Source organism: Schistocerca piceifrons, chromosome 3, assembly GCF_021461385.2.
Source record: "Schistocerca piceifrons isolate TAMUIC-IGC-003096 chromosome 3, iqSchPice1.1, whole genome shotgun sequence".
Classification (NCBI taxonomy): Eukaryota; Metazoa; Arthropoda; class Insecta; order Orthoptera; family Acrididae; genus Schistocerca; species Schistocerca piceifrons.
This window is the reverse complement of record NC_060140.1, coordinates 790484468-790512305: the sequence shown is the minus strand read 5'-3', so window position 1 is coordinate 790512305 and position 27838 is coordinate 790484468. Positions and strand designations below refer to the sequence as shown.

The 27838-nt window shown below is 38.5% G+C and overlaps 1 protein-coding gene across 1 annotated transcript in view; it reads right to left on the bottom strand.

Annotated features, from left to right (window-relative positions):
* Nucleotides 1–13508: 13508 nt before the first annotated feature.
* Nucleotides 13509–27838, bottom strand: part of LOC124788278 (rac GTPase-activating protein 1) — a 138038-nt gene continuing 123708 nt past the window's right edge. The window contains exons 11-12 of the mRNA XM_047255505.1: nucleotides 24752–24933; nucleotides 13509–14829 (exon numbers count right to left, since the gene is read on the bottom strand). Of these exons, the coding sequence (XP_047111461.1) occupies nucleotides 14778–14829; nucleotides 24752–24933 (234 nt within the window). The 3' untranslated portion in view covers nucleotides 13509–14777. The remainder of the gene's footprint in view (nucleotides 14830–24751; nucleotides 24934–27838) is intronic.

The following is a 27838-nucleotide window of genomic DNA, read 5'->3' as shown; positions in this document are numbered from 1 at the left end:
ACGAGTACTTCCACGTGTTGAGTACTGTGTGAGTCTCAATCTGTGTATGAGACAAAGGATAAAGAGAAGTACTCGTCCATGGTATCAGTTGAGGACTCGTGTGTGTGATGAATATGTTCTTAATATTACTTTGCGTGATATTTTTCCGTGTGATGCTTGATTCAAACTATAATACTCTGAGAGAGAAGCAAGGTGAGTCAGCCGTCTATCCAGCAACGCCACTTGGCTTGCATTGCACGGGAAGACGTGCATATATATCCAGAGTTCATAGTAGGAAAGTAGAATTACGAAGTGGGGCAGTGTTGTGTGAAACTGGGATAAATATTAATTGAAGTGGGAAAGCTGAAAGTGATAATGTTGTGACTATTCCCTGTGTTGTATTTCATGTTGTAGTGTGGTGTATGTCATGTGATTTAAGTATGTGTGGTTTGCATGGGAGAGTAGCAAGGTAGTTTCAGAGGTAGTGGGTTATGCGTGTACCTTTTGTACCGCTCGGTCTGGAGGAAAGTTTCGTGATGATGGTTGTGAGAGTCGAAGTGTGAGATATAGCAAAAGATCCACCATCCTATCCAGGAAGTGCACTGTAGCGTTAAATAATTACGAGACCATAAGGTAGAGAATCACCAATGTAAAGCCATGCCCACTGGGCAGAATTTCTCATGTGTTATTGTTGTAGGTTATATAATTTGTGTGTTTAGGTTATAGAATTTATCGGAATAAGTAAGATAGTGAAAAGAAAAAGATTGGTGGCCCTTTCCTTCGAATTGTATGTTGTCATGATATCCAGAATTTATAATGTGTGCGCCACTCATATTCAGTGCGATGGCCACGTGTTGATAAAAGCCGTTAAATAAAAAAAAAGAAAATGTGATATTGCCAGTGCGTAGTGAACAGTTAGAGTTCTGTAAATTACTGATAGATGTGCGTTTTCGTTGCGTATTATTCATATAGGAGGATAATTTGTAACTTAATTGTAAGTACGAGAGTTCATGTTACTCGATAAATAAGAATGAATGCACTCGCTTGGCAGACCACTCATCTTGCAGGCTTGACTGCTTGATGCCACAGTATGAGCAAGGCATGTGGGTGCCTCTCAGCTCTATACTGACGCCATAATCGGTAATGTCAGGCTTGTTTATAGATTGAAGGTTTATTTATTTACATGTCAAGTTCCATAGGAGCAAACTGAGGAGTACATCTCAAAGGTCATGGAATGTGTCAGTACATGAAATTACAACATAAAAGTAATAACAGGTAAAAATAAAATGTTTATGAACCTGAAATAAGTCAAGCCATAAATCTAAATAAATGCAATCAATAACACAACGAGAATCAACTCCTCGAAAGAATAGGAGTGACCCATGGGGAAACTCTTCAGTTTCGATCTAAAAGCACATGGATTACTGCTAAGATTTTTGAATTCTAGTGGTAGCTTACTGAAAATGGATGCAGCAATTGTACCACTTATTGCTCGAACCGCCCGTTTCTGAGCCAGAAATAGCATTTTACAATGGGAAGAGTTACCCCATAATATAACACCAGACGACATAAGCAAATGAAAATAAGCAAAGTAGACTAATTTGCGTGTCGAATGATCACTCACTTCAGATACTGTTCGAATTGTAAAAATCCCATCATTAAGTCTTTGAACAACGTTCTGAACGTGGGCTATCCACGACAGCTTACTATCTATCTGAAAAACTAGAAATTTGAACTGTTCAGTTTCACTAATCATATGCCCATTCTGTGAAGTTAAAATGTTGGGTTTTGTTGAATTGTGTCTTAGAAACTGTAAAAAACTGACTTTTACTCTGATTTAGCATTAGTTTACTTTCTACAAGCTGTGAACTTAGCTACTGCACTACTTGAAACTGAACCAATGCTGCACACAACATTCTTTACTACTAAGCTAGTGTCATCAGCGAACAGAAATATTTTAGGGTTACCCATAATACTAGAGGACGTATCATTTATATAAATAAGGAAAAGGAGTGGCCTCAACACTGATCCCTGGAGCACCTCTCACTTGACCATACCCCACTTGGACATTTTGCTGTCTGTTGCTAAAGTAAGAGGTGAACCAATTGTTAGCTGCACCCTGTATTCCGTAATTGTCCAACTTATGGAGCAATATTTTTGTGATCAACACAATTAAACATCTTAGTTAAATCAAAAAATATGCCTAGTGTTCGAAACCGTTTGTTTAACCCATTCAGTACCTCACAGAGAAAAGAGAATATAGCATTTTCTATTGTTAAACGACTTCTAAAGCTTAACTGTACATTTGATAGCAAATCAAGTGATATAAATTGATCAATTACCCTTACATACACAGCCTTTTCAATAATTTTAGCAAACACTGATGGCACAAAAACAGATCTAATATTGTCTACATTATCCCTTTCTCCATTTTTATAAAGCGGCTTTACTACCGAGTATTTTAATTGTTCAGGAAACTGAGAATTCTTAAAGGAAAAATTACATACAGGACTAACATTTGCAGCACAGTACTGTAAAATGGGGTGAATAGCAACAAATCTGAACTTTGTCAATTTCAAACAAAAAAATACTACCCAAAACTCAGGTCTGTATTGTTCTTATCAGCTTATGATATCAACAAATTATTTTCTTTCAATAAATTAAAGAAAAAATTAAACATGGTGTTTCTAATCACCCCACAGATAGGGCTGAATAGAAACAGTGTTATAAAACTATCATCATTTCTTATAAAAGCAAAGTGAGGTTGATAAAAGCTATGAAATTACTTTTTCCTATAATAAAATAAACAGATAAACATTTATTTCAAAAGATAATGGTTTATTAATTTTAAAAGTAAGTAAAATGTACAGAAATGTTTGTCACATGACTAATCTATTCAAACTTAAGGTGAACAAACAGAACACAGCTGTTTGCCATGAGCTTGGTACTGTATTATTATTAAATTGTTAAACCAGACAGATCATCCTCAAAACATGTCTTTGAAATGAGTACTTGAACTGAGAACCAGTGACAACAATTTTAGGATGACATCGTTTCTTGAGACAAAATATTCTTCTTCAATCTTTGTCAACTTTTTGGTTTGATGAACTCTTTAAAAATGTTCGAACAAAACCGTTGCCAACAAGGTAATTAACTTTGCAAACATAACAACAATAAGATGAAGTTTTACCATATACTTTGACCACCATATAGTCACATTGGCTTATGGAGATACCAGTATTTTCATCTTGATCTGAAGAATCTGAAGAGGACAAAATCAAGTCATCACCAATGTCCTGCAATGCGTATGCGTCTTCATCCTCTGATAATGAATCAAGACTTTTCTGTTTTTCTTGGTATTTTTTCTTTTTTTTCGTTACCTTGGCTTGTTCGGATGTACAGGGGTTTGGAACACTGTAAAGTAAAGAATTGGGTGTTACATCCTTCCCATCCATGTCCTCAGTCATCAACACTAGCACTTCCACCAGGTTAGACATTAACTTTTGTCCTTTCTTGCCTTTGTTTAGGAGTCTGGTCTTGTCTAAGACACTGTACGAGTTCTATAAAACTGTTGTCAACAGCATTAGTGGATTCTTCAAGATCGTTCTTATCCTTGTTTTCATTTACCAGTACCTGCGAGCATTGACAACATTCATTGCAGTCTAGAGTCATACTCCCACGTTTCCTAAAACCTGCAATAACATTTTTTCCTTCAAGGTGTCACACAACTTTTTCAAAAGCAGAGGAAATTTATTCTTAGGAACTGTTGCTTCATTTCTTCCTGAGCCTTTCTTCCATTCTTCTAATATTTGGCGCCAAGTACTTTTAAAAGACCCAAAAAATGCCACATGCAGTGGTTGTGTCAGGTGTGTTGAATTTGCTGGCAGGAATATAAATCTTATGTCACTGTCCTGACAGCTAAACTGATTCTATGGACAGATGCGAAGATAAATTGTCTCCAATGAGAAATTTCTTACCTTCCAGCTTTTTCAGGTATGGGACAACTGTAAGGACCCAATCGTTTAAGTAGAAGGAATTGAACCAGACAGATTTTGTCTGATTGTATCCTGCATATTTTGGCCCACCTTCAATATAAATGCAAAGCCTTATACACGACATAAGGGGGTAGTATAGTGCCATCTGTAAACATTACGGAGATTGATGTCTTTGAGGAGTTCAAGACCCTTTCAGCATATTTAGTTCCCCCCGTGTGACTCCCTTTGGTTTTCTTGGATCATCTGTAAGGTTTGCCTCATCATAATTTATTATATTAGATGGCAGCACATTCTCTAATTCCTCTGACAGTTCATCGAAGTAACTTTGATAGTTTCTGGTGTAACACCAGCTCCGGAGCGTTTTATGTTTTGGCACATTCACACTGCTAACTGATCTTTGTGTCGCCTCCTAAATGATTCCACAAAATCATGACCAGGGAGATTATTCGTAAGCCTTCTCACTTCCTTCCCCCTTCTGTCTAGAGAATCCTTTACTAGAAGTCTTAAGGTTGTAAAGTTAATAGAACAGCCCATTCACTGTATATTTTCAATCTGTCTACAAACAGCTTCTCTTCTTCAAAAGACACGGCAGTTTGTCCACCGTCAGGTTTAATGTCGGTGCCTCTTTTTCGGTGTCTGTATAGTATGCTAAAATGAATCCCATGTTTTTCAGCTGCTTTCCACAAGCTAACCCCCAATTTGGTATCAGAGAGGGCACTGTTTACACAGTTAGGTCTGTGTTTATTGTAACCACCTCCCATGATGGATTTGTATTTCCGTGACATATTTGAACAGCAACTCTGAAACAAGGAAGATATGTTAGTTGTGCATGTAACATTACTAGAGAATTATGTAGTATTAATACGGCATACTAATATATTTTTTTTTATTTCATTATTGAGGGGCGAATAAACACCAGAATTCATATGTCTCTATTAACCGCGCAAAGTTTATGAATATAACCTAAAAAATTTGAAAATTCACAGACTGATTTCATTGAAAGTGAAACAAAACCAGCCCTTACTGTTTTGTACAGAACTTATACCTAGTATTTACAATGCCATTAACTGTCATATGTAGAATACATGTTTACTTACCAGAAAAGTTCGAAGCACGTAGGAAAACTATCGACACAGACACAAGGGTAAACATCAACATACAATGCTGCCAACACAACAAAACATAATTTCCTTGTTAGTCTGAAGTGTTGCCAACCCAAAAACAATAATAGTTAAAAATTAATGTCCAGTACAACCTTATAGTATTCAAAGTAATTAGGTATCAGCATGTATACGTGAACAAGGAAAAAAAATTCCCGGATTTTTCCCGGTTAAAAATACATTTTTCGCGGGTGGAAACAGACTTTTTCTGTCTTAAGGGACAGTATATTTTCCCTAGGAATTGCAAAACTTATCAATCCTTTGAATGGTTATGGTTTTGGACACGGGCGTAGAATTTCCCTGCACTTTAGAAAACAAAACTCAGGGAAATAAATACACGTTTTGGAAATATATTTGATGTGCAGCAACATGTACGCTGCGTATTTTCGTATTACGAAAGTATACATTGTAATTACACCAAACACCGCATGTTACTTTCCGAATCACTGAAATCAAGATTGCGATGCGCTTTTGTAAGCCAGTCATAGCTCATGTCATGTGATCTCGCCAGCCGATGACAGAAAATATTTAGAGCATAGGACGCATGAAGTAGTCAGCCAATAGCAACATCATTGTTAAGTAGCGGTAACACACAAGTTAATGGTTTAAATTAATATACGCAGTGTTGCTACAAGAAAAGCGAAGCTTCCCGCATATGTTGATTTTCTGGCGCGTATTACACTCTTAAGATACATCACACAAATGTGCCAGTAAAATTTTTAATAATGACGTAAATGTCTGATCTTCAGGGTTCGAAATTCTTCAAATGGCTCGTCATCAAAGAAATGATTTTTAAATGAGTGCCAAACGCTTTGTTATTTAAGAAATTCATGGTACATTCTCGCGCATAGTCCAACTTACGTTAAAGGATATTTACTTTGAAAGTAACGCTTTTCAAACCAGCATTCGCAATATTTTCCCGTGACCTGTTAGAAATAGGTTCGTTTCAGCAGTTGCCAGATAGCGCCAGGTAACGGGCGACACCGCGCTTGCGCAGCTAGCATGACGTAGGAAGCCCGTATGTACGTACATGTAAAACATTAAAAGATCTTACATTATGTTGTAAAAGCAGCAAGACATCACAGGGTACTCCAAGAGCATAAGAATTTCTTGAACCATAGTAAAAAGTGCACATTTAAACTGCAACTTAAAGAACACATTCGTATGTCCAGATTCCCAATGAAGTAGACCTCGACCTGATATTAAGCTTTTCAGTGTGGTTTTCGCGGTGTAAATTTTCTTGGAGCACGTGTCCTATGCTCTAACTGGTTCTTTATTATGGCATAATGTCATACGCGCTAGAAGATGAAAACGTGCACTTGAAATGCAGCGAACAGTTTAAATTAGCCAGTACTGTGGAATTAAAAAATTCGTTTCAAGTACATTGACTGCCTCTGCGGAAAAGGTTAATAAAAGCCAAATTTCTTTACGAAACACACAAAAATAGCATTCATTGTTCTGCAAGGCGATTAATGCTTGACTGTCAGAAAGGGGGAAATAAAATCTGAAACTAATAATGTATTTTAGCCTTCTTTAATTGTGTGAATGTATTTTAATTCACTTGATACCTCCGAGCCACAGATATCCGCTTTGTTTTCATTTGACGTGAGAGTAAAGGAAGGGGAAACAGCAAAATTACTAAAAGTGAACTCGGGTCACGTGGCGTACTACCCACAATAATTCTGGCTGCTCTGCGCATCTACGATATTTGCGAACCGGGTCAATACAAAAAAATCGAATTTTCAAAAATATGTGCATCTTGTAGAGCACATCATTCTGAAAAGTTTGAAACATGAAACATGTGTGTTCGAGAAAACTTAAGGCATGTTATTTGGTCTTTAAGTGTGCCACAGTGCAGTGCCACGCCTGTTCATACAGCATTCTTCTATCACGTGTCACTGTATTTCGCCCCGTGGAATTGAAAAGTGTATATTTTGTAAGCGATGCCATCAAACTATATTCAGCACAGTGGAAACTGAAATGTCCTGTAGTGCCTCTCCTGATCCCAGTCGGCAGGTTTGACAGCCTGCCCCTCTTTTTTATTTTTTTTTTAACTCGCCATTAATAGTGGATGGGATTATTTGTAATCGGGAGAACAAGAACTCTTCAGAAAATTTGCACTCTTCATTGTCTACTAGCAAATAACTTGCCGTTTTGTGTGACATAAAATTAAATATAGGATACACAAAACCAATATAGACAAGAGACAAGCAAGAAAGAACATTTCTTCAATCCTTACCTCCCAGCATTTTTTTCTCTATCAACTTGCTACAGCTTTACATGACGTGCTTTCCATTCTGTGCAAGAATCTATTACCTCACCAAAGTTCGTCAAACGTTTTGCTACATGAAAAATCGAAATTTCGTTATCTAATACTGAAAAAGCTGTTAATACAAATAACACCCAAGACTGGTGCGGTTTCTCTATCTGATTACGTCTATTTTGTCACTATATGATAGATAAAACAAAATAGGCCTTTCTAACATTGCAGCAATTTTGTAACACACGCCAAATAAGCGAGACTACTTTGGCACAAATGGTCATTTTTGTAACACGGCAGAATATAATTCACGAAGTACCAATATCAAATGCCTATTAGGCCTACTACAAGAAAAAAGCTTTACGTTAGGAAATAGTTTCACATTTCATTCATATGCACCAGTTTCTCAAGCATGAGATCGAAAAGTAGTATTACGAAATTTTTATATAAATTTGGAATCGTCTATTCCTCCATAATTTGTGTGATGTTCCCGTTTCTTCTGCTTCCTCGTTCTAACAATCTGTCATCGCCAATTCTGTAGCTATTCCTTCCATTGTCAAAGTTTGTTCGCCGATTAACTTTACTAACCCTGCCAGAATCACCGGTTTAGTTACCCCGCGATCATTCTGCGGTTAGGCGTTGTTACATATTCGTACAAAACGTTTTCTGCGTTACTTCCAAAATAGAACTTAGTGGCTGCTAGCCGGGGACTGTACAACTGGTCCTTACTAGTGTAGCGATCTGGCCAAAAATTTTCTGTCAAAATTTCATTTTCTTGGATACAACGAGAAGATAAATACGTAACCTTTCTCACTCGTTATTCCTGTAGTCGTTTGTTTCTCTTCTGGTAGACTGAATCTACGGATTTCGCTATTAATTATAACAATGCTGATCATTCGAAAACCCAGTCAACCACATAATGCGACAGCGATTGGCATTCATCCGTTCGGCTTACTCCGCTCAGCTCGTATCGCCCCATCCCCTTTTGTCTGCGGAAAGTTTATTTCTGGATGCGACGAGGATTCTCCTGACAGACATCACGTACACTATACACACATTCAAAAATTAACTTATAATTCATTCAGAAATGAACTTAAAATGTGTTCAAAAACCAACAGGGATGGGTTTCAAAATCACATAAATGATCGATCGATCAACGTGCGCTGGATGCTAGGCGCTTTGTGAAAAAAGTTTTTTTTCCCCTCGAGAATATGAATTTGGCGCCCCCTTTTCCCGGCAGCATCTAGCTGCTTACACAGCCAACATTCCCGTAGCCAGAAGCGGGAGAATCTACTACACAAACGCGACTCAACAGCGCATGCGCCCGCTCGTAACTGCTAACACGAATCAAATGTTAACAGTTGTGACTTCACGCTCATCGGAGGGGATTCGTTGTTATGAAGTATTGCATAGTCTTCCTAAAGCCTTTGACACATTTGCTGTTGGCAAACACTTGCATGAGGACTGTGTGTCGTTTTTGGCGCATTTCCTTTACAATTTAAGTTGTTTTCCCTTTTTCTATCTCGTTTATGTTTTATTGTTGAAGTATTATTCTGCAAAAGCGGGATATAGTAATATCATTTGTTGGAGTAACTGTTCTTACCGGTCAAAATTACAAAAACTTAACTGAAAACTAAAACAATGAAAAATTTCCGGAATTCTAAAAATCCCTGGTTTTTCCCGGATCGTATACACCCTGTGTATATGAAGTTTTGTTTCTATTCACCCCACTTTATGATACTTTAGTATTCTGCAAGGCACTCCATCATATCCATGAGAGTCCTTAGTCTTCAGCGATTTAATTATTGACTCAATTTCCCCCTTGTCTGTATCACAGAGGAGTATTTCAGAGATCAATCTCGGAAAGGCATTTGCCAGGAGAGTTATACGATTCCCTGTGGAAACTACATTTTTATTTAATTCACCAGCGATGCTCAGAAAATGATTGTCAAATACTGTACATATATCTGATTTAACAGTAACAGAAATATTTTTGCCATGCTGACACTTCACAACTGACCATATGGTTTTAATTTTATCCTGAAAATTAGCTATTCTGTTTGCACACCACATACTCTTTGCCTTCCTAACAACATTTTTAAGTACCTTACAGCACTGTTTGTAATGGGCTACTGTAGCGTGATTGTGACTACTTTAAGATTTTGATTTAATTCCTGCTTTGTTCTACACGATATCCTTATCACACTAGTCAGCCACACAGGCTGCCTTTTACTGCTAGTGCCCCATTTAGAACGTTTTAAGGGAAAGCTACTCTCAAAGAACATGAGAAATGTGTTAAGAAAAGCATTATATTTGTCATCTATGTTTTCAGCACTATAAACATCCTGCAACTCTTGTTCCTTGACAAGGTTTAAGAAACACTCTATTGCTGTTGCATTAACTTTCCTACATAGTTTGTAATTGTATGTGACATTTGTTTGAGTAGGCCCATAAAAGCCTTTAAGTGTTCAAATTTGCGCACCATGGTCTGAAAGGCCATTCATCTTTTTACTAACAGAATGCCCATCTAGCAATGAAGAATGAATAAAAATATTGTCTATGGCTTTGCTACTGTCCCCCTGCATCCCAGTTGGAGAAAACACAATCTGCATCAGATCATACAAATTTAGGAGATCTACCAACATCCTTTTTCTTGCACCTTCATATACAAAATTTATATTGAAGTCACCACATATAACTAATTGCTGGTACTTCCTATAAAGTGAATCAAGAAACCTCTATCTTGAACAGAAATGCTCTGAAGTCGGAGTTAGGGGACCCATAGACAACAACAACTAGAAGTTTATTTTCACTGAATTCAACTGCCCCTGCAAAACATTGATATATCTGTTCAGTGCAGTGCCGTGATACATCCATGAACTCAAATGGAATACTTTTTACGTACATGGCCACTCTCCTACCCCACAAGGAACTCCTTGAAAAACAGCCAGCTAATCTGTATCCAGGTAAAAGAAGACTCTGAACTGTCACATTACTTAAGTGGGGCTCCGATATACCAATAATTTCAGAGTCAACATCTATAAGCAGTACACTAACTTTATCTCTAATGTCTCCCACACTTCGATGAAATATGCTAATTCCTTCTGTACTTGGAAACATGATGTCCCCTGAAGGTGAGCCCTTAGTTAGAGGGACTTCCTTTAAGCAGGTATAAGTGTCAGCTGACATCAATCTAAAAAAAAGTACAGCTCTAACACCAACTACTACAGGAATTTTTCCATGAGAGGTTTAAAATATTTCCATTGTGTGTGGGCTATTGAATTAGCTTCAAGGCAGTTTTCAGAAGTACTTCGTTAGACTGCCTCTGTGCCTGCTGCAAAGAATCCATAGAAGTCCCAGTCTAAACACAGTAGGTTAAAGTTGCCTCCAACTAATACTGCATGGTATGAGTATTTCCACACTAGTGACTGCAGACTTTCTTTTGGATGACTCAGGACTTCAAAATTGGACTCAGGTGGCTGGTAAAATCATACATAATGTCAACAATGTAGCAAAAGCTAGATTTCTACTTACTGTAAAGAAGACATGTTAAGTTTCAGATAGGAACAGTTAAAAGACACACGCAGCTTTTGGCCACATCCTTCGTCAGCAGAAGAGGAACAGAGAACACACCATTCATACACACAAACAAGCACACCTCACACACATGAGCGCCAAACCTGCTTTCACGTAGACCTGTTATATTCGACCAGACAACTTCACTGTCACTCTCAATACAAACCTCAATAGGGACAATATTTTTGTCAATTGCAACGAACACCCCTCTCCTATTGTGTCTAAAATGCCTTTTCGATATGTTTCATGAATTACTAAATATCTATGAGCTTTCTACTTTGGACTCAAGTATGTCAAACTACCACTTAACCTAAAAACCCCCAAGTGCATTCATAAATTCTCTGCTACCCAAATAGCTGCTTCCTTTGTGTAGTGCACCCTCTGACCTATTGAGAGGCATCCTGCAATTCCTCACTCAATAATGCAGGTCCAGTAATCTGCACCCAAGCCTGTCATTTGATGAAGCCTTTGGTCAAGATCCTCCACTTGTCATCAAAGCAAAGGACCACAATCAAATCTGGGAACAATGCTGCAAATTGCGAGCTCTACTTGCACCCTGTGCGACCAGCCAGTAGCCTTCACCAGCTGCCTGTATGAACTGAGGATGACCTCTGAACACAAGCAACAGGTGCCAATGTGAGACACAACTTGCAGACAGCTGCAGGCAAAGCCTCCTTCTGACCCCGACCCGCTCCCCGCAGACGTACTAAGTGCACATTGGCTTGCTTTCTTGCCCTGACCATTACGTTCCTAAGGAGCTTTACAACATGCCTAACATTGGAACTCCCAATAACTAGCAAACACCTGCCCCCGTGTACTTCCTCCTATCGTGCTGAAGGAATGACTATCTGTCTACTCTCAGGGTGAGGCCACGCGGTCAGCTTGAACATTGGCCCTCTGCTTATATGGACTTGAACGCGTCATCACTTGCAACTCACCCTCCCACAGCATCTGGTACACTGGATGATGCCTCAGATGCAGAGCCTGTGACATCTGAGGTTTTCCATATGCTGCATCAGATTCTCCATCCCCATTGCACCCCAAGGCAGCAGCCTGAAGTGGCTGACCACAGCCAAAAGTGCACTGAGCTGCGAGCTGCTGGAGTAATGTAACCAGCTACTGTGTCTGCACACATCCTAGCAGGAATAACTGAAGAAGTAAACTGTAAAAGTACCGACAGAAACCTAGATATGCAACTTGTTACCATCCTGAAGTGTCACCAATGCAGGCAGATGCCTGAGCAAGCTGTTCAGAAGAAATGACGACTATGCTACAGACTGATTCTACACTTAACAATTACAAAAACACAGATTATACCTCAAACAGAAAAACATGCAAAACATTTAAGACATATTCACAATATAAGGGCACTCGTCTGTTGACTCACTGTACAGCACTGCAATAATTTTTGGACTGTGTATTGAGTGCCCTTTAGTAATTCTGCAGAGTAGTATTTCTGCCTAATTCCAGCAGTTACACGAGTATTCTTTTAAGTTCACAGTAAGTAAACGTGCCATAGTTTTTAAAATCAAGTTTGCAAATACTCTGATGCGATAATGCTAAATATTATCACCTATGTGATTTATTTATTTTTGAACCAAAAAAGGGTTAGTTCGTTTCAGAAACAATCTGAAAGAGATTTAAAAAATCATCTTGATATTGCTACTGTTGAACTATGATTTTATTAAGTGCATTTTGCATAAGAAATGCAAAAATATTTCTATATTAGTACTATTATCATGACTGAAGTGCGGCTTTCTTTTTGCATGTATCTTCTGGCTATACTTTTAGCTTTTTTCAAGGGCAACAAACATTTTTTCCTGATGTAATCAGAAGGGGCCTATCTTTTCTTGATGGGCATAGCTAACAGAAATCTTACAGTCAGAGGTTAAAAGTTTTTTGAACATTCTGGTTGAAACTGTACATATGCCACCTGTGACATCCGCACTTACTCCAAGAAGTTTGATAACATTTGCAGAGCTCAGCTTTGAAGAAATGCACTTTTTTTGCTTCCATTCATTAGGTCATCACAATAAAGAACACAGCACAGGTGTTACCAATCATTAAATTTTTCCTGTACCAATGCATGTTGCATTTATACAGCCTTGTGGATCTTATTTTAAGATGGACAGTTCAGAGAACAATGCCAAGACATGACAAACCTGATTTAATTCTGCCCGTACTTTTCATTGGCTTTGAGAAGGTAAGTGTATTAAGTTGCTTTTGAATCTCATTCTGCCGTACTGGTAACAACTTGTGGGACCTTTTGTTGATTTAGTTGCTCTTGGTTTCACCCTAACAACCACGCCACCACCAATAATTATACATGGACGTGCTAACAGCTGAAGCAAATTTGTATGCTCATCTATACTAGAGTGGTAGCATGATCTTTCTTTAGAATTTTTTTACATCTTCCAATTACTTTGCCCTAATTCATTGTTTGTGATTAGATGTAGAGGAAACAAAAATATTGAAACATTCACTTCAGTAAATTCAAAGCTTTGTAACTTTGATGGGTGGCAGAACATACACACTCCGTATTTTAAAAACTTTTATTCAGTTTTAGCTGGAGAACTTTCTTTTTTACAGCATGTAATTAATAATGTCTGGACGGAATTACCCGAATATTTTTTTAAATAATAGTAACAATGATCTTTTTTACGTTCATTACACAGAAAGGGTAGGAAGAAATGATTCCAGGCAAACATATTACTTCAAACTAAAGCTTTTGCTGGACACAAGGGAAAGTAATAAATCTACCGCACAATTCACTGGTAGATTTCAACATAAAAATTTGCAGTAACTCTTCAGTTACTAAACGGGAATTTATGAAACTTGGCTCAGAATTGATGTTACTGATAAGAAAGCAAATCAGACTTAGTAGTTTGAAGGATGTATCATCAAATCATACACATACATTATGGAAGTGTAACAACCCAGATACCTACAAGCTGCTTCAATTATCAACTTAGAATGTGAGTAGTCTCACATAAATTTCTGATCAAATAGGTTATGCAATGCTCAGATTTAAATGGAAATAATGCATTAAAACAATATTACACATAATTAATATTATTTTACAATATAATGTTATTTCTAGTTATCCACCTCGTCAAGAGTTACTGTATATTACACACACAGCAAAACTAATATAATGTACACAACAAATCGAAGTAAGAGAAACAGCTAGAACACATAGGTACATTTTGTGCTTTTACATGATTAACTTTACTGTGCAAACTCTTATAATTAAAAATTACCATCTGATGTGATAAGCAATTTAGACAATGTGATAGTTTACACAGTTTAACAACATCCTTCGAAATGTACAACATACTGCATAACTTCTAACTGTACAAACAGAAGTTCAACCACACTTCCCGACCAGTTCATTTAAATTATGTAATTCAAGCAACAGTAAGAGCTACAGCCGAGGTGGAGGAGGAGTGATTTTCTTCCTTCTTGAAAGTGCCTGTCTTTCTCCTAATATACATATTTACAGTCACAAGGCAGTAATTAATACTGTTATCAATGTGATTAGTTCAGCAGTAGTGATTTGTAGTCAAAATACTTCACAGATGCAGCCTGTAGCGGCAGCTTCTGCCTGTTAATGTGTAACTTGACACTAATTCTACATCCATGAACGTTCTCCTTCACAATGAGATTTATTGAACATGATGTGTGAATGAATGAACGAACGAACATATCCTGACAACTGTTTGGTGTAATAAAATTTAGTTCATTAAAATTAAAGTTTGTACACTTTGTTACACATTTCAGAACAAGGAGCTATATTCCTTCTGCCTCCTACTCCTTCTGCATGGGCGAGTCCGTGAAGAATTTTTTGCCTCCAAATGGCCTGGTAGACAGAAAGAAAGAAATAACAGAATTAAAACAAATTCAAAACAAAATATGTATGGTACAGTTCAATGGGTTAGATTATCTACAACACTGAAATGAGGGAAAGAGAAACAATTACAAAAGCATACTCCACATCTAGTGGCAAGAAATTATATTAACCAAAACGGTAACTATAACCACAGATAAATAATGCTGAAAACATTTGCATTTTGAGTGGCAAACAAGAATGTATTTACAGAAGTGGAGAAATGGTAGGTAAACTGGCAGTGACACGAATAGTTCAACACTAAGGAAATAATTAGCTCCTCTTCGTGAAAGATAAACCCTGTGAACTGTAGTCCATGACAATGAAGCGAAGTACTACTTACCACATCAGTGCTCTCTAAGAAGACACTTGAGTGTGGTGACTGATGGCATAGCTGAATTGATACAAATCTGAGGACACTTAATTATTACTAACCTCACTTATCTCTGTTCTAGTTTACCAATATAATATAGTGTGTTAATTATTTTTAATTTCTCTCTTCACTGATTTTGGGTAGCTCAAAAAACCTAATCAATTGCAGAACAAGAAACGAACATACTTCACTAAGCACAGTGAAGACATAACAGAAATGTAACAACAATAACAGTGTATGCCCCATTTCTGCTGGACTCGTAGTAACCTGAATGAACTGAACAACTGTTTGAAATATTAAACTATCTTGTGACTCCTATTCCTGCGACTCCCATCATCCATAATGCCATGTGTCTTCCTGAAGAGCCCATGTAACAATCTTTGGCAGCTAGAATAAGACCATCAATAAAATGATGGGTGGTATTTAACAGTGCTGCAAATGAGACTACGGACGACTATTCAAAGACCTCTGTTAAACATAGGCAACTAAAAGTTTAAGGACATCCACCTCTATTTAACGAGAACAGAGGTATGAAGTGCTGTTATTCTGTAAGTTTTCTGTGGCCCTTTGGAACTTTATATCCTACTATTACTTACCGATGTAACACTTTTCAGCGGGCTTTCTGGTTCCGAGTTCATTATAAATGTACACACAAATTACCACCCACTACAAGTCAAATTAAGTTTTTAGTGACCATAAAATCAAGAGTTGGTCTACCAGACACGAAGTTCAACAATATGAGCAACTGCAGCCAAATATCTGAGTGACTCAAGTAGAAAACAGACTTCAAATCTCAAACAGAAATGAAAATTCAGAAAAACGATAGTTGTTCGAGAATCCTGCAGTAACGTACCTCACATTTATGTGCTATAATTTTGGTTAAAGAACAGCAAGAAAAAATTGTTGGGAGCATGCCATATAATGGAATACATGACAAGTGACCAACCACGAGCAACAACAGAAAAAACCTGATTAGTCATCATGGACAGTTAAAAAAGTAAAAATGTACTGAAAGTATGTTTTTACAAGAAAAGTGTGAAAAGCAGGTGATACAAAACTAAGTGCACTGAAGAATTTTTCTTGGCTCCTTGAACCAACACTTACAACTGGCAAGCTCAGCCAGTAAAAGCAAAAATATATGAGCAAATCCCGAGCACGTGCTCACAAGTTTTATCAGTCTATATGAATTTGCCAGTTATGAAATGAAAAGAATTGAGGGGTGCAAAGAGGGAGGGGTTGTAGAGAGTTGAAATGTATGTTCACTTTCAGTCTTGTCAGATTGCTTCTAAAATCGGAGGGTAAAAAAATGTGCACTTTGACTTTCTTTACACTGAATTCAAACTGGTATAATAAGTCTCTAGTTATTTCATTTGGAAGCAGTACCTTCAATATTAGGAAAAGAATAGATTGCTACAAACTGTAAAGGTGACTTGTGGAGTTTCAGACAGGCACAACGAAAATTCTGTTACAGATTAATAGCTTTCAGCCAAAGCCTTCATCAGCAAAGAAAAAATAAACATATTCCCACAAGCAGAACTCATGCACACATGACTGCCAACTCTGGCAGCGAGTATCACATGTATAGCCATCTGGAGTGGGGTGGGGAAGGGGGAGGTAAATCAGTTGAAGCAGATGGGGGAGGAGTTGAGGTTCTGAAGAAATGATGATAGGGTGTCTTGGCCCAGAGTTCAGATCGAGGAGGTATCGTCAACAAACCAGACCAGGGGTTTGCGGTTTTGGGAGGCTAGGAAGGTTTCCTCTAGAAGACCCGTAAACAGGTTGGCATAGGAGGGTGCAATGCAGGAAAGTATACAAACAAATCAGTGGCACAGTCATGGGCACCCACATGGCATCCTCCTATGCCTCCTTAACCCAGCATACTGTCGTCTTAGATGTTCATCACTTCCTCCCTGGTGGCTCCATCCACACTTCTGTCCACATTAAACCCACTAACCACACACAGTTCTTACATTTTGACAGCCGCCGACTCTTCAACACCAAAAGAATTCCTCCCATACAGCCTTGCCATCCAGGGAAAGCGTATCTGCACACTTTCCCAGCATGCTGAATGTCTCACCAAGGCCTTAAAGACAAACAATATCCCCAGGACCTATTCCTCAAACAGACTTCCATGCCATTTCCCGCATACAACTCAATCCTCCCACGACTCCCAGGAGCCAGCTACAAAAGAGTGCCCCTTCACCACCCAATACCACCCTGGACAGGAACAAATGAACCACAACCTTTGTCAGCCCCCCCCCCCCCCCCAATGCCAGACAGCACTCCTCTCCACCCACCCGCACCCTGCCATCCCTCCCCTTCCCCACCCCACCCCACTCCAGATTGCTATTCAAGTGATAGTCACAGTTAGGTCACAGCTGCTGATGGTAGCGGTGTGTGTGTGTGTGTGTGTGTGTGTGTGTGTGTGTGTGTGTGTGTGTGTGTGTGTGTGTGTGTGTGTGCACGCGCGCGCACAAACTTTGCTCAAGAAGACTTTGGCCAAAAACTATTTATCTGTAACAGACTTTTCGTTGTGCCTGTCAAGAAGAAGAGAGAAATGGATAGGTTAAAGTTAGATATAGTGGGAATTAGTGAAGTTCGGTGGCAGGAGGAACAAGACATTTGGTTAGGTGAATACAGGGTTATAAATGCAAAATCAAATACGGGTAATGCAGGAGTAGGTTTAATAATGAATAAAAAAATAGGAGTGTGGGTAAGCTACTACAAACAGCATAGTGAACGCATTATTGTGGCCAAGGTAGACATGCAGCCCACGCCTACTACAGTAGTACAAGTTTATATGCCAACTAGCTCTGCAGATGAAGAAATTGATGAAATGTCTGATGAGATAAAAGAAATTATTCAGGTAGTGAAGGAAGACAAAAATTTAATAGTCATGGGCGACTGGAATTCGACAGTAGGAAAAGAAAGAGATGGAACATAGTAGGTGAATATGGATTGGGGCTAAGAATTGAAAGAGGAAGCCAACTGGTAGAATTTTGCACATAGCATAACTTTATCATAGCTAACACTTGGTTCAAGAATCATGAAAGAAGATTGTATACATGGAAGAACCCTGGTGATACTAGAAGGTTTCAGATAGATTATATAATGGTAAGACAGAGATTTAGGAACCAGATTTTAAATTGTAAGACATTTCCAGGGGCAGATGTGGACTCTCATCACAATCTATTGGTTATGAACTGTAGATTAAAACTGAAGAAACTGCAAAAAAAAAAAAAAAAAAAAAGTGGGAATTTAAGGACATGGGACCTGGACAAACTGATTAAACCAGCTGGACAAACTGATTAAACCAGAGGCTGTACAGAGTTTCAGGGAGAGCATAAGGGAACAATTGACAGGGACGGGGGAAAGAAATACAGTAGAAGAAGAATGGGTAGCTTTGAGAGATGAAGTAGTGAAGGCAGCAGAAGATCAAGTAGGTAAAAAGACGAGGGCTAGTAGAAATCCTTGGGTAGCAGAAGAAATATTGAATTTAATTTATGAAAGGAGAAAATATAAAAACGCAGTAAATGAAGCAGGCAAAAAGGAATACAAACGTCTCAAAAATGAGATCGACAGGAAGTGCAAAATGCCTAAGAAGGGATGGCTAGGACAAATGTAAGGATGTAGAGGCTTATCTCACTAGGGGTAAGATAGATACTGCCTACAGGAAAATTAAAGAGACCTTTGGAGAAAAGAGAACCACTTGCATGAATATCAAGAGCTCTAATGGAAACCCAGTTCTAAGCAAAGAAGGGAAAGCAGAAAGGTTAAAGGAGTATATAGAGCGTCTATACATGGGCGATGTTCTTGAGGACAATATTATGGAAATGGAAGAGGAGGTAGATGAGGATGAAATGGGAGATATGATAATGCGTGAAGGGTTTGACAGAGCGCTGAAAGACCTGAGTCGAAACAAAGCCCTGGGAGTAGACAACATTCCATTAGAACAACTGACGCAACTGACGGCCTTGGGAGAGCCAGTCCTGACAAAACTCTACCATCTGGTGAGCAAGATATATGAGACAGGTGAATTACCCTCAGACTTCAAGAAGAATATAATAATTCCAATCCCAAAGAAAGCAGGTGTTGACAGATGCGAAAATTACCGAACTATCAGTTTAATAAGTCATGGCTGCAAAATACTAACGCGAATTCTTTACAGATGAATGGAAAAACTAGTAGAAACCGACCTCGGGGAAGGTCAGTTTGGATCTGTAGAAACGTTGGAACACGTGAGGCAATACTGACCCTACAACTTATCTTAGAAAATAGATTAAGGAAAGGCAAACCTACGTTTCTAGCATTTGTAGACTTAGAGAAAGCTTTTGACAATGTTGACTGGAATACTCTCTTTCAAATTCTGAAGGTGGCAGGGGTAAAATACAGGGAGCGAAAGGCTATTTACAATTTGTACAGAAAGCAGATGGCAGTTATAAGAGTCGAGGGACATGAAAGGGAAGCAGTGGTTGGGAAGGGAGTGGACAGGGTTGTAGCCTCTCCCCAATGCTATTCAATCTGTATATTGAGCAAGCAGTAAAGGAAACAAAAGGAAAGTTCGGAGTAGGTACTAAAATCCATGGAGAAGAAATAAAAACTTTGAGGTTCGCCTATGACATTGTAATTCTGTCAGAGACAGCAAAGGACTTGGAAGAGCATCTGAACGGAATGGACAGTGTCTTGAAAGGAGGGTATAAGATGAACATCAACAAAAGCAAAACGAGAATAACGGAAAGTAGTCGAATTAAATCGGATGATGCTGCGGGAATTAGATTAGGAAAGGAGACGCTTAAAATAGTAAAGGAGGTTTGCTATTTGCGGAGCAAAATAACTGATGATGGTCGAAGTAGAGAGGATATAAAATGTAGACTGGCAATGGCAAGGAAAGCGTTTCTGAAGAAGAGAAATTTGTTAACATCGAGTATAGATTTAAGTGTCAGGAAGTCGTTTCTGAAAGTATTTGTATGGAGTGTAGCCATCTATCGAAGTGAAACATGGACAATAAATAGTTTAGACAAGAAGAGAATAGAAGTTTTCTAAGTGTAGTGCTACACAAGAATGCTGAAGGTTAAATGGGTAGATCACATAAGTAATGAGGAGGTATTGAATAGAACTGGGGAGAAGAGGAGTTTGTGGCACAACTTAACCATAAGAAGGGATCGGTTGGTAGAACATGTTCTGAGGCATCAAGGGATCACCAATTTAGTACTAGAGGGCAGCGTGGAGGGAGACCAAGAGATGAATACACTAAGCAGATTCAGAAGGATGTAGGCTGCAGTAGGTACTGGGAGATGAAGAACCTTGCACAGGATAGAGTAGCATGGACAGCTGCATTAAACCAGTCTCAGGACTGAAGATAACAACAACAACAACTCTGCAACTACTACCTTTTTTCTTAAGAGGTCTCAGTGAAATATGTTTTTTACGTTTTCGTGGGGTCCAGACTTAAAAACTGCAAAATTGAGGAAAACATTAAAGCTCCCAAAATAAGAGCCTAAGAATGTGATACGATTAAAACTTGTAACCCTTACCAACACAGTGTATATAATCTGTATAAGTGAAGGAAATTAATTGTGCAATACAATGTTTATGCAATAATTTGTGGTAAGGAATTTCCTCTGTTCTTTAAAAATCACAGATGTGTAACATCAAATAAAAACTCATCAAAAAATTGAAATAGATATCTGGGTACAAGGTAACAGCACTATTTTCCGACACGTGACAACCACAAAATATATGTCAAAACCCATCTTTGAGACATCTTTCCCTTGCATTCACCTGCAAAAAAGAAAAATATCAATGAACATGGTGAATTAAACAAAAACTGTGAAATATGGTGAAAGATGTCGGAATTTAATGGGAGTTGAGGGGTGGGGTGGGGTTCCCTCCCATAGTCAAAGGCAGTTTTATTTGGGCGAGTAGACTTCAAACCACATACACACAAAGCTTCAAATACATTTTTGAAACATGTTTCTGGCTACTTGATGTGGACACCATTTGGAAACATCTTTCAAAACATGGGAACATCTATCCATAGCAGTGTCCGTACAGATCATAGGGCCGGCCGGAGTGGCCGTGCGGTTCTAGGCGCTACAGTCTGGAGCCGAGCGACCGCTACGGTCGCAGGTTCGAATCCTGCCCCAGGCATGGATGTTTGTGATGTCCTTAGGTTAGTTAGGTTTAATTAGTTCTAAGTACTAGGCGACTGATGACCTCAGAAGTTAAGTCGCATAGTGCTCAGAGCCATTTGAACCATTTGAACAGATCATAGGAAACGATGTTCTGGGCAACTACGACACGCCACTGCTGCATGGCCCAAGTGTACATTTGTGTGTCGCATTGTGTCTCCACTGTATACAGTTGTTACATGTTTTGTTTTCTCTTGCTGTATGAATGTTTTCCGGGAGCAAAATGAGGGGTGGGGAGTAGCGGACGAGGCAGCAGACTGTCGAGTTGTCATTGTTGTACCAAGCTGACAGTTGCATATGGAATACACGAAACAAGCAGTACAAGAACAGCAATAAAACAAGATGTTCCACAGAAAACTACTGCTACATTTGGTAGAATACTGAGAAAGACTACGTAGAAAACAAAGTAATGTCGTTTGTTGCAGATTGCTTCGAAATGTGGAATAAATACTCAAGGCTCCGGAATGCATCTCCTGTTGAAAAAAAAAAAAACTAATACTAACAGCGAGTCTGGTTGGGATTGCTTTCCCGAAATTTCTATTTCTTTTCTCGTTAAAAAAAAAATTAAAAAAAATAAAATAAAATAAAAAAATAAAAATGCCACAAACTCTTAAAAATACGATATCCAAGTGAAATTATGAAAACTAGAACTGTCTTCCATATTCAGTTCCCATATGCAGCAAGTTTTTCCCACCAGTTGTTCTATAGTATGTTTTCGCTCACCAAAGAAGACGACAGTATCCAAACCAACAAATCGATTTCTTACACCAACTTATCCAATTTTATCAACCATGAACAACTAATCCAATTTTATCAACCTGTAACAACTAATATACGAGTTCTCCATCAAAATAATATCATAGTTTTAAAACCGATTACAGCATTCTTTATTTAATAAATGCAACCTTGTTCTGTATAACAATGAAAGAGAGAGATGCTTATGGCCTTCACGTCACAAGTAACAATAAATAAATAAAAAAAGAACGAATAACGGCGATGTCGCCTTTCATTGTGACTGCGTGAACCTTTGAGTATAAATAATGCAGCAGCGCATATTACAATTTCCTCATCTCTAAACATCATGAGGTAGACAATACGTAAACAATGCAACAAACAGTGTTGTACACAGTGTGAATACACCGAGAAATGTTTACTGCCAGTGTCGACAGAAACAGAGACAAGAAACAAACCCTGAAACAGATGCGATACACTGTAAGAAATGATGTTTCCAATGGCAGTGTGGATGCAGCTTCACACTACTTTTTGCAGTTGTGACGTTACTAGTGGGCTGTCAGCTATAGAGTTTTGCAAACCCTTGTAAAAACCACCTGTGTGAACTCTTTGCATTTCGATTATTCATTTCCTTCATAGTGTGTGATGTACACGCAAAGTATGCTGTTTCAAACCAATGGTGCATTGAAAGTATATCTCTCAAATACGTCACACTTATCATTAAATGTCAATTACAAAGCATCAACAATGTAAGGCTTCAGGGATTTTATGATAGCTAATGCGCAATACAAAATTCAGATCAGTGAGTTTTAATGTAATGAATAACGACGTGGTTAGCTGACTTACAGGTTATAGGCTCGCAACTCACTGTGTGATAATATTTTCTTTAACTTAGCATCGTTATCACATTCATTATGATCATAATACAATACGTTCTGCAATATTCGATGTTGTCAAACATTTCTGCCAAGTTAGAGAATGAACCATGAAATAAATATTTGCCTGTTTATTTCTGAATCTGTGAGATTTCTGAGTATGTGCTTAGGCAGAAATCCAACAGGGTACCTTACACTCCTGTGAGTTAAGTGAGCAGCAATAAAGTTCATATTGTTCCTTGTCACAAATACTTCACTTTTCATTTCCAAATATGTGGCAATTTCTGAACATGTGGTTAGGCAGGAACCTAAGAGGACAGCTTGAATTGCTGCAAAGTGAAACAATGAGCAGTAACATTCATACTCTTCACTGTCACAAATATTTCGCACGCTGTGCAACTACAAATATATTTCCCCAAAGAGTTTGTGACGAAGCAAGTTGGGATTTCTCTACCTCCTTTCTTGTTTTTCCATCTGCCGCCTCAAATTCATTTTATTTTCATTTTTGCAGAATTTCCATAAACATGCACAAGTATGATCTGCATTTCCATAAACGAGAAAGGTTGGCCCTCAGTCTTAAGGAATATATGCACTGGGTCTAATTTTGTGCTTAGTTTTGTGTATGTAATTAATTTCCTGATTTATTTTGACCATTCCTAGTTAATACTTGTTATGGGGTGAAATCGGCAATTGTTTCCTGACTTCGATTATGTTGTTGACTTAAAAACAAATATAAATTATGCACTAATTATGAATATTTGGAAAAAGAACTACTAGGATTCTTAACGTATTTATTTGGCTCTAATTAAAAACATATTAGCAAAGCCAACCCTTAATTAATTCCAAAATAATTACCAGATTTGTCAGAAGTATTGTTTGTACAATTATATCTGTTAATTTCATTATTTAAACAAATAATTCAGCCTATCCTTTACGACAGAAGGAACTGTTACAAAGAAGCAATTTTTCGAAGGTATTCAAGTAACTGAATGAATTATGCTTCAATAGTAATTTCTGTAACTTAAACATAGAACGATGTATAGGTTCAGTGCCTATTATTGTGAGGACAGATAAAGGGCTGAATTTTGGTCCCAAGATAGTCAGCCCATGGCCGATTTTCATTCGTATTGGTTACAATAACAACAATGCATCAACTTAACAGTGGAATTAGTGTAACACATATTGAGCCTGTGTTAGATCAAGTAATGACAATGCCTATTCAAGTAATTTCAGAAATGGTGCCACACATACTGTATTATTTGGCAAGAACTGTGAACAGTGTGGTTAGGCTTTTAATACTCATCGATGTTCAACATCAAACTATTGTAGCAGTACATTGATGTTTGCCTGCAACCTATTAATGAGGCTTATCAACATTTACCAACAGTGAACTGGCAATATAACTCATTCTGGAAACATCCCCAAGGCTGTGGCCAAGCCATGTCTCCGCAATATCCTTTCTTTCAGGAGTGCTAGTTCTGCAAGGTTCGCAGGAGAGCTTCTGTAAAGCTTGGAAGGTAGGAGATGAGGTACTGACGGAAGTAAAGGTGTGAGGATGGGACGTGAGTCGTGCTTGGGTAGCTCAGTTGGTAGAGCACATGCTCGTGAAAGGCAAAGGTCCTGAGTTCGAGTCTCGGTCTGGCACACAGTTTTAATCTGCCAGGAAGTTTCATAGTAAAAGTGGTTCATAATGCACTAGAGCTAGGCTTAACAAGATTTATTACCTGTTGCCTCCATGTGGAGTATTAAAGAACCTCCTTGTTGAAGAACCTGAATGCTGCCATTTTAATGATGTAGCTGACGGTGTAGTAAAAAGTGTGTCAGATCGAGAACTAATTGGTGTTGAATTATTATTCACAAAATGTGCCCAGTATTCTGAAGGTAAACTCATCAAATTTTCAACAACCTGTAAATAAAAGATCTCAATTTAACTACCAAAATTTTGAAGCAACAACACTTAACAAATACTACATCTAAAGATCCACCAGTAATTATAGAAGACTACCATGTGGCAGTTGACGAACTTACCAATTATCTCATGCAGACTAATTACAATTAACAAGGAATATAGACGTACACAACCATCAGCACTTGACCAAGTCCTTTTCCACGTAAGGGACATTAATAAACACAAGACTGCCGTCGTGGGTATGAGCAATGCTGAATAACTGTACAGTAGAACTCTCTTATTACTTTAAGAAGCCACATCACATACTCTCATGGGGAGTGGGGGATGCATATCGATCTGTTACAACTACCAGGCATAAATTAATATCAAACTCAAAATTTGAACATAGCCACAAAAGCATGTAAAACTAATTATGTAAACAAAATCAGGTGTTTCCGTACGAATGTGCAAAAACGTAACAGGACATAGAGAATGGTCCACTGAACAATACGAGTTAGGGAACCTGCGGTGACAGAAGTCAGCTTAAGGAGATACGGAAGTAAACTTGTCTTCTGCTTTGTCTAGCATTACTGTTTTCTGGCTTTTTTACAACTAACATTCATACAAGTTCACACTTATTGTGCTATTTACATACATGTACATTCTCTATTTCCTGCAAGGAAAGGAGGAGGATGATCCTGATTACTAGGAAGTCATGATGCAGGTTTTGTTTACTTGACTTGTCCACAAGGTGGCTCTTTTTTTATTGTATTTACATTTTCCCCCGACAGAATGTGCTATGAATCAATGACAGACCCATTCATTAGTCACTGCTTTTCAGAGACGTACAGTACAAGTACTGGTACAACTTCGCAGAACTCCCACACACGCACCTTGTTCATGGGGAAGTATGCTGCAATGCTTCCACTGCTGAAAGGCTGTACAAGGAACAATTTTCTAACAGGTTTCATCTGTCACAGCAAGTGTTTATTTCTCTCGGTTGACAGATAATAAGGGAGACTGGTTCATTGGAAGAAAGAAACCAGGCACCTGCCAACATGAGGACCACATGCAAACCCAATTTTGAAGAGGAGATGCTGGAACATGTTGCAGCGAACGCCACTGCAAGTACTTCTTGTACTGCACGTGAAATGGATGCTGTAGACACTAGCACGTGTCAAGTACTCCACGAACATCCATAATGAGTCCGTGCAATGCTTGTGACTGACTTTGCACCAGGGGTCGCATTGTGTCAGTAGTTGCTCCAACAAAGGATTAATTGACTAGATTTCCTCCAAATCGTGTTACTTACTGATGAGGCCTCATTTGATTATGATGGTACTTCGAACAGCAGGAATAACCATCTGTGGGATGAGGAAAGCTCTCATGCTATCGTAGACTCACAACATCAAGTACGATTTGCTGCGAATATCTGGACCGGCATTGTAAGTGGCGATCTCACTGAGCCGTATCTTCTACCTGGCCTTCTGAATGGCCACCTGTACTTGATGTTTGTGCACATAGTTCTAACTGAGTTGTTAGAGAAAGTGCCCTTGGCCGTTCATGAGAGGATGTGGAAACAACATGACAGTGCACCACGTCACTTCAGTGTGGATGTCTGCAACAATCTCAATGCTATATTTCCTGGTTGCTTGATTTTAAGAGGGGGTCCTATTCCATGGCCTGCGATTTCCTATGGGGGTACCTGAAGTCACTTGTGTACGAGATCCCAGTGGCTACAAAGATGGAATTAACAGTAGAATCTCGCTTAAGGAGCATCTCCCATAACGAACAATTTGCATAACAAGCAAAACAAGTTTTAAAAAAATGACTCACTTAACGAGCCATGTTTCTCATAATGAGTGGCAACAATTTAGTGTGACATCATCAGCTGTTCGATCAAGACGAGAGAAATGTTCAACAATACAAACAGTTTTCACTGTTGGCAGCGGCATATGAACAATGTCTTTAGTACATACTACTGTCTGGGTTTAGCGCTCTTTCTGCTACCATCTTACGGCGGCTTGTGATCAAACATTTTTCTAAACTTGTGTTCACACTATTATTTTTTGAGTGCAAATTTTAATAACCATCGTAGAAATCTTCCCAAAGATAAAGCTGCAAGATGACAACCATATGAGAAAGAAAATTACCTTAGAAATGAAATGTAAAATCACTGAAAAACACGAATATTGTGCGAGCTTTGCTGGTTTAGCATGCACAGACATTCGCTCTACATCAACTATTTGCACTATCCTCAAAAAAAGCACACGATTAAGGAACAGATGCTTCAAAGCAAGTGAGAAGAGTATCTACACAACAATTTCATATTAGGAACAATGTTGAAAGTTTGCTCCTTATATGGATAAATGAAAAGCAATTGCAGGATGACCCTATTAATGAGATCATCATTTGTGAGAAGCTGAGAATGTTTTTTGCCAACCTTGTTAAGAAAACACCAGTATCATCAGTGGGTGAAGAAGTGTTTATGGGGAACAGTGTGTGGTTCGAGATGTTTAAGAAAAGAACTGGCATCCACAGCGTTGTGAGGAACAGCAAAGCAGCCAGCTCCAACACAAAGGCAGCAGATAACTTCATCAGTAACTTCAAAATGCTCGTAGATTCTGAAGATTATCTGCCGCAACAGGTTTTTAATTGTGACAACATGGGTCTATTCTGGAAAAAGATGCTGAAGCGTACCTTTGTAACAGCAGAGGAGAATGCACCACCCAGTCATAAGCCAACGAAAGACTATCTCATATTGCTATTCTGTGCCAATGGAAGTGGTGATTCGAAAATTAAACAGCTGCTTGTTTACAGTTCAGAAACTCCTGAAGTCTTCAAGAAGTGTGAAGTACAGAAGAGCAGGTTAAAGGTGATGTGGAGGTCTGACAAAAAAACCTGGGTGACAAGTGATCATTTT